We start from the raw sequence: 7,831 nt of genomic DNA, 5'->3' as shown, positions 1-7,831 counted from the left end.
TCTCTCTCTGCAAGCCCTCCCCCACTCACTTCCAGCCTCCCCCATCCCACCTGGTTTCCCCCCTCCATTCCGGAGCTGGAGGCACCAAGAGCAGGCACCAGGTGCAAACACCTGGTAAAAATCACAAGCCAGTCAAACAAAAAATCACACAAAGGATCCCAACGGGAGGATCCTATGGGCTCCTTCCTTCTGCTGTTTCCTCCTGCATCCTCCAGGATTCCTCCCCCGTCCCCCGACAAAGAGTCACCAAGGCCAGTTCAAATCGATTGTTTTATTGACTGTTTACATACAGACGCCTTTAGAAAAGGGTGCGGACTCCAGGGGGCTATTCTGCCCCGGGCCGCACTTGTGCTGCGCTTCACGGACAGGGCTGGTCCCGATGCCCCAAACCCCCCACCCCAACCCTTAGGCTTTTCTGCAAGAAAGAAAAAAGACCAGCGCCCGAGTCGTCGCGCCGCGTCCCCTCTCCCCGCCCTCCCTCCCGCCCGCCTCCCTACACTACCCTTGACACACTTTTACAGGACACAGACTTTTCTCCTACAGAGCACGCTCGTCTAGGACTACAGCCGCGCAAATGTTACTATTCTCGCGGAAGGAGGGGCGGGGCGGGGGGGGGGGCGCGAGGACCGAGGGCCTTTTCTCCATCCGGATCCCGCCGCACGGTCACGCGCAGGCTTTGTGCGAACCGAGACACTCGCCCCTCACCAGAGACCCGGTCCAGGAGGCCGGGGTTGGCTTCCGGCGCCCCTGGTGCTTCTCGAGCTGAGGTCTGGGCCGCATGCAGCAGCGGAAGCGGAGCTGTCGAGTCTCCAGAAATTCCCGACTCACCTACAACGAAATTGGCCCGGGACCAAGGCCGCACCCTCCGCGGAAACAGGGCGCGTGGTTTTGCGGCGCTTTAAGTTAGGAGAGAGGGCGAGAGAAGACGGATTCCCCCCATCCCCAGACACACACACACCCAGTTTTCCCAGAGGCTAGCAAGGGAGTGTTAGCACCAGATCCGGAGTGTCACTGTCTTTGAAAACAACGAAAATATGAACATCGGAGCGCGGAGCTGAAAGGCGCCGCAGGCACCCGGCTCGGCTCCAGCTGGTCAGAAGCGGAGCGGGGGACGGGGGACAGAAGCGTTTGGTTCCCAGTCATAAGGGGGCTTTGAAACTAAAAACTGGGGAGTTGCCACAGAATCCTGGCTTCTGGGATGTGCACCCCGGAAAGGGCGGAGTAGGGGTTGAGGCGGGACCCCGTAGCGCTCCACGCTAAGGACATCTGGGGGACCCGGGCTGACCCCCGAGCCACAGCATGCCCATCGGATGTTTCCAAAGTCTTCTCCCATTTCCTCTGGCTTCCGAGCCCACTGTGGAGCGGGCTCGGGGCGGATTTCGCAGATAATTGCAGTGGGAACGGAGAGGCTTGGATTTCGCCTCCCGGTCAGCGGGTGGTGTCTTACACAGGGAGGGAGGAGCGGGGAACTGTGCTCGCCATGGAGGGGAATTCAGCCCTCGAGGACAATGACCGTCGTGGATGGGACTGGTAAAATCGTCCCACTCCCCACTAGAAGTCCCCAGTAGTCAAGGTTAGGGGGTGGTAAGGGGGTGGAGTAAGTGAAAGTTGGGGGTCATAAATCCTGCCAGCCCAAGGCTTCTGCTCCCAGGCACCCAAGGTGGGGGATGGGAATGGGCTGCCAGACGGGCTGGGGGTTCAGCCCGCTGTCTGCCTGTAGTTGCCGTTAATCTCCTGGGCGATGTTGACCGCTTCGGCACCCAGGGGCAGCCGATCACTGTACTCGGAGCCCGCCTCGAACTCCTCTTGGTTGGCCTTGGACTGGCATTCCGCCAGCGAGCAGGCCGCCAGGCTCTCCTCCCTCTGCAGGTCCCCACCTGGGTCGCCCTGCTCTGCTTCTTCGTCAAGGCCCTCCCCGGGGGTCTCCTCTGGCTCCTCGCCGCCCGCCTCGCCGCCTGCAGGGTAGCTTTTCTCGGATTCGAGGTAGGAGGCACGCGGGTCGAAATCGGCGGCGATGCGCTTCTCCATGGGATCCGGGGCCTGCGGCCTCAGGATAAGACGGTAGGGCTTGCCCGGGTGTTTGGCCAGCAGATGGCAGCAGGCGGCGCCCAGCAGGGGCACGGTGGCCAGCACCAGGAGGAACACGCTCACCGCCACGATAACCAGCAGTGAGGGCAACTCTTTCTTGGTGGCGAACACCACTTGCACGTGGCAGGCCTCGCCTGCCAACGCCAGGCACACGGAGTAGTTGGTGCCGGGCCGCAGGCCACGGAACCAGTAGGCGTTGACGCCCTCCTCTACACGCGACCACTGCACGGCTGCGCCGCCCCCCGCCGGGCACAGATAGAGCAGGCGCAATGGCCGCCGTCCGGGCCGCCCTGCTCCCGCAGCCCCGCCGGGCCCAGGGCCCCATCTTGCCGCCAGTGGCGTCAGTTGCACCCGCGCCTCGCGCTCCGCCACGTCCAGCGCAATGACGCCCAGCTCAAAGACATGCGGCTTGAGCTCGGCGCTCTGGTTGAACGCGTGGTTGGACACGTACCGCGAGGGGTCCCCGTGGCCACAGCGCTGCTCCTCCACCGGGTCAGCAGAGACCTGGTCTTCTGCCTCTTCACCCTCACCTGCCTCCTCGTCCCCCTCCGGCCCCGCCTGTGTCTCCCCGAGGACGCTAACCCGGCCCAGGCCTTGGCTTTTGATTTTGCCCTCGGGCTTGGAAGGTAGGACACTGTTGCCCCGGGTTTTGGCTGTGGACTTACGCTCAGAGGTTGGAGCCTGCCCATCAGGGTCTCCCCCTGAGCCAGGAGCATGCTTTGGGGGCCCTGCAGCTGCCACTGCCACGCGAACTGACGTGGAGTTGGCACCCAGCTCGTTGTGCGCACGGCATGTGTAGATGCCTGCCTCCTTGGCACTCAGGAGGGGCACCAACAGGGAGCCGTTTGTAAGGGCCAGGAAGCGCGGGGTAGCTGGGGGCGCGGGCCAAGCGGGTGCTGGAGTCGGGGTTGGAGCCTCTGTCTGCGTTGGCCCGTCCCCATCTCCTTCCTCCTCACCGTCTTCCCCTCCGTCCCCGTCGTCCTCCCCGCTCAGGATCGGCGGCACTAACACTACGGTGCCCCCCGGAATCTGAAGCTGCCATTGCAGGCGGGGCGTGGGGTGTCCTTCGGCGACGCAGTGTAGCATGAGCGTTAGGCCGGAGCGCAGAGGGCTGCCCGGCGCCTCAGGCGGCGGCTCAACACTCAGATGCACACTGGGAGGTGCACAGGACAGGGCGGGCAGGCGGTGCACCGGCACCCCCTGCAGAGCAGGAGGAGAGGCGCACGCGATGGAGTCGGGCTCTGGTAACGAGACCCGGGTGCTCGCCGCCCAGGCCTGTAGCCACACAAGGCTGCAACCGCAGTGGAAGGGGTTGTGATAGAGTTGCAGATGTGACAGCGCGCTGAGCGCATCGAAGGTGCCAGGAGCCAGTGTACGAAGCCGGTTGTTGTTGATGCGTAGGGAGCGCAGGTCGGGCAGTGCACCGAGTGCGTCCCGGGGCAATGAGCCCAAGCGGTTGTGGTTCATCTTGAGTAGTTGTAGAGCGCTCAGGTTACGCAGGTCGCTCCACGGGAAGCTGGATATGAGGTTGTGGCTCAGGTCGAGGTTCTTGAGCTGGCTCAGCGCCGCCAGCGAGCCCAGCTCCACGGTGCGCACCTCATTGTGCGCCAGCCACAGAGACGTGACCTGCGTGACGTCGGCGAAGGCCCCACGCCGCAGCACGGTGATTTTGTTCGCCGACAGACTAAGCGTGGTCACGTTGGCCGGTAGTCCTTCCGGCACCTCGTGCAGCTCCTTGTAGGCGCAGTCGGCGAATTGGTGCGCGTACTTGTCCACACAGGCACACGGCTCTGGGCACGCTCCGGCCACTCCTAGCAGCGCCCAAGCCAGCCACAGGGCCCTCAAGGGCACCATCGCGGATCCTGCAGGTGGAAGCCGGGGGAAGAGAGGAGAAGGTGACTCACTGAGCCCCAGGTTCCCTTCCCTATCCATCTGCCTCCTCCGTAAACCCGTCTAGGGCAGGTTCCAGGGCTGCGGTAACTTTCTCCTCTGTGCCCAGGAGCCTCTCTTAGGCACGAGTTGGAGCTCAGTAAAAGTATTGGGATTCAATGCTTGCTCCCTCTCAGGGCCCTGACTTCCTTTTCTAGCCGCCTCGTATCTTGCTCTTTTTTTCTCTACCTATCCCATCAGCCTGGGGCTGAGCCCTCCACAGAGTGGGCCGCTAGCAGGTCTGCCCTGGGCTTTGCATCGAGCCCTGACTATGTTTCTAAACCTTCATTTAACTCAGTGAAAGGGATACATAGAAAGGGTATTTTTGTCCGTGACCGCCTGTCTTCCCTTGAACTCTTTGTCCCATGGCACGGCACTCGCCCACACACGCCCATACACGCCCATACAAGCGCACAACAATACAAACACACGCCCAGGCACCTGCCATCAAACCAACAACTTCTGCAGGGGCTTAGGGGTTCACAACACATTTCCTAGACATACAAACACAAAGGCACCCAGACACAGACACAATATATCTGGAGACCTCATTGTTCTCTCAACTGAACAGAGCATTTGTCCAGCGTTCTCCACCACGGGGCAAAGTGCTTTCCTGTTCATTGTGAGAATTGACAGACACCAGAGCACAAGTCCTCACACAGACCAACCCACACAGAGGGACACAGGCGAGCACTTGCGCCTGTACACAGCCCTCTCAGACTGAAATCCCAGTGGATCAGCAAATGCTGAGAACTTGCTGCAGGTGGCAAGAGGCTTGTGACCGGGGGACTAGTCAGGTCCCTTTTCGGCCGCAACTGAAGCCGCCTGCCCTGGGCTGCAACTCCTAGGAGGGGAAAACCATCAGGGCCCCTCGATCAACCTTCCTTCTGAGGAAGGAGGTCCTCCGAGCTGGGACCAAGAGCAATGGAGGGAGGTCACTAAAGATTCTCGCTCCCCCCTCTGCATCTTCCCAGACGGCTCCCATGGGGGCAGGGGAGTCCCTAGCCGATGGGTCAAGGGGGCTGCCACTAGCTAATCAAGTAGAAGGTTCAAGATTCTGCCTCTTTTCTGCAGCCCACAATGCCTGAGGACAAATCCCCCCCCCCCAATAAAAGATTCGTATCCGCAGTCATACAAACGCACTTAAAAACAGATTCTCCGCTCCCACTTAGGGCTCCTGGCAGGTTCGGCAGAGCCCCTCCCACCCTCTGGTCTTTGGAACCCGCGTTCCCCACTCCCTCTCGCTCCGGAGGGAAGGCCCCTCCCCTCTTCTCCCCGGTCTAGCCTAGAGAGAGCCGGCAGGGTCTGGCGCCCTGGACGGGATTTACCCCCATCTGGGTCAGCGTTACGGGGTGGTCTCCGCTGCTTACCCGCTGCTCGCCGACTCTCCGCGCGCTGCCCTCGGGCTGCAACCCCTTCTCCAGACTTGAGGTCGCGGAGCCAGGACGACAGCTTAAGGGCGCTTCCCACATCTGTTGCTGCGACTGTGGGGAAGATGGGGGAGAGGCAGAGAAAGGGACAGGTAAGTTGTGGACTCCTCTGGCCCTGAGGTCCCACTTCAGTTTTTCCTTTCGCCTCTGTTTCCCCCACCTCTCACTGGCTGCAGATTGAAGAGTCCTTGCGCGCTCCCGGGCTCAGCAGGGACGCGCACAGCCTCTCCCACCTCCCGCATCATCTACATTTGTTAAAGCCATAGAGACTTCCCCTGGCCAAGAGACGTTGGTCACAAAGGGGCGCCCCCACGCCCAGCACCCCGGCTTGGCTCTTTCCAGTTCACCACACTCCCATAACCCTCGTCCCCCCCCCCATTTACACATCTGCAGACATTGTCACTATCCCTAATCACACGACTCCCTCCCCATTCAAACGCGTTGGCACAGACACAGACCCTCGCACCCTCCACACAGTCGCTCTTCATATGTTAGAATTACCCATCATCATGTAATAATCGCATCAATGTGTTGAGATCTCGCTCCGTTCACACACATTTTCAAAGGCACACCTTCACCCGGGACGCTCAGCATTCCCCCCTCCTGCACGCACACACATTCATGCGCACTCACCCTCACGCGCGGGTCCCGCCAGAGCCCGTTAGCTTTGCTGCTTAATTGAATGCGAGCCTCTTTTACGCCCCGCAACACGTGAGACAAACCATCTTTAAGGAATTTGGGGGAAGGAAGAGCTCACGCCTGAAGGGGGAAAGCGTGTCTTTGCCTTAAAACTCTTTTTGCAAAGGCAGGCGGTGGCGCAGAGAGTCCTCGCGCGGGACCGGGTGAGCTGCGCGCCGCACGGGTCGCGCGGACTCTTCCTTCCCGCACCCCCGCTGCTAGCCGCCTCCTCCCCGAAGCCACGTTCAACACGATGCATAATTGATAGTGTTAGCAGAGCGCCTCACCCTCCCTGCTATTTTTGCCTGGCTCTGGGCAGCTACGAGCCCTGGTTTCCCCAGCTCCCACCTCACCTCTTGCCAGTCCAACCTGAAGACTAGAACGCACCGCCCTACTGGGCGCTCCCCTGCCCAGCCTCCTCAGGTCGAATCTGTACGTCTTGCCTTTTGTGGCTAAACCAGGGCTGGAAGCCCACCGCCCAGCTCGAGGGCCCGTGGGCACCGCTGGGTGGGGCAGGGCGCGTTGGTACCAGCCTCCGCTCCCAGGAAGCCGGCCCGGACGCAGCCAAGCGCCTCGCCCTCAGGACTTGCCATCTAGGGGCGAATGGGGCTCCGGGGCTGCAGCAGGCGGCGGTATGGAAAGGGATGGTTACAAAACGTCTGCTCCTTTTGAGCACTGTGGGTTGGAGACTTCAGGCTTGAGCATCTCTCTCCCTCCTCCGCCCCCGCCATCATCTTCACGGTCTAACGAGCAAACACACCATCAACCCCACACACTATCCCGCAAAGCCTCTGCGGCCCGATACCGCCCCAATGTTTCACACCCTCACACAACAACGGGCCTCAGCAGACTCGAATATTTGCTGTTCCGGACTCTCGCTTCCTGTCTCTGGCGAAACCCCGATATTTCTTTTGGCGACAAAGAAGTGGAAGCCCAGGGATGTCGAGGCATTTGTATAAAACACGATTTCTGTTCCCCCTCAGTGCCCATGGCAGCTCTGGAGACAGAGTTGCTGACCAGAATCGGAAAAGGGGTGCAGGCTTCGGGAAACACGCAGAGCGCCTGCCTTTCCCGTTTTTTCCATAGACACTGGGCGCTCCGGGCGCACGTGTCCTCCCAGCCCTCACTCGGGCCGTGGCGGTCTCTGGAGGTGGGTCGGTTTGGGGCCTCTGAGATCAATCTTCCGATTTCAGTGTTGAGCATTTTAATGAGCTGGGGAGGTGGGGGAGAGAGACGGGTGAGGAGCTCTGCCTCTAAAGAGACCACCCGATCGGGGTTCTGAGGAGCCTTTATAAATTAAATATGAACAGACTGGCGCACACACACTTCGCATCCTTCCCTCTCTTCTGTTCCTGCGGTCGCTACAGGCAGCCCAGCCATCTGGGACCAGCGCATCTCGCTCAACCCAGAATTCAGAACCCAGAACTTCATTCCACCTGCCTGTGCCTGTAGTTCCCACAGACGCCCCGGGGGAGGGGCGCGGGGGCGCCCTGAGGGAGAAGGTGTCTTCGAGGAGGGAGGAGGAGTAAGAGGATCTTGACCGTGCGGTGGGGGCAACGAGAGCTGGTCCCGGGCGGTTTGGGCCTGACTGGGCGGGGGAATGGCGCGGCCGGCTGGCCCGGCACAGACTCTTTGTCTGCGGAGCAAGGGGGGCGTCCTGGGTGTGTTGGCCACGCGTCCTGGTAATCCTGAAGGGCAATTCGAGG

General features: G+C 61.1%; 1 protein-coding gene across 3 annotated transcripts; it reads right to left on the bottom strand.

The window, feature by feature from the left end:
* Window positions 1–251: 251 nt before the first annotated feature.
* On the bottom strand, window positions 252–6,872 carry ISLR2 (immunoglobulin superfamily containing leucine rich repeat 2). 3 transcript variants are annotated; one of them, XM_027123583.1, is made up of 3 exons: window positions 6,479–6,872; window positions 5,388–5,501; window positions 252–3,950 (listed from the first exon to the last, which is right to left on the bottom strand). In XM_027123583.1, exon 3 carries the CDS (start codon window positions 3,940–3,942, stop codon window positions 1,699–1,701), a length of 2,244 nt encoding a protein of 747 aa, XP_026979384.1. In that variant the 5' UTR covers window positions 3,943–3,950; window positions 5,388–5,501; window positions 6,479–6,872; the 3' UTR covers window positions 252–1,698. The 3 variants fall into 3 exon arrangements, with proteins under 3 accessions (XP_026979384.1, XP_026979386.1, XP_026979383.1); XM_027123585.1 differs by lacking the exon at window positions 6,479–6,872 and adding an exon at window positions 6,081–6,412; XM_027123582.1 differs by lacking the exon at window positions 6,479–6,872 and adding an exon at window positions 5,949–6,054.
* Window positions 6,873–7,831: the final 959 nt, after the last annotated feature.

The sequence above is a fragment of the Aethalodelphis obliquidens genome, unplaced genomic scaffold, assembly GCF_003676395.1.
Source record: "Aethalodelphis obliquidens isolate GAN/ISIS:26980383/991018 unplaced genomic scaffold, ASM367639v1 scaffold26, whole genome shotgun sequence".
Classification (NCBI taxonomy): Eukaryota; Metazoa; Chordata; class Mammalia; order Artiodactyla; family Delphinidae; genus Aethalodelphis; species Aethalodelphis obliquidens.
Note: the sequence above shows the minus strand (reverse complement) of the source record. Positions and strands in the feature narration are given on the sequence as shown.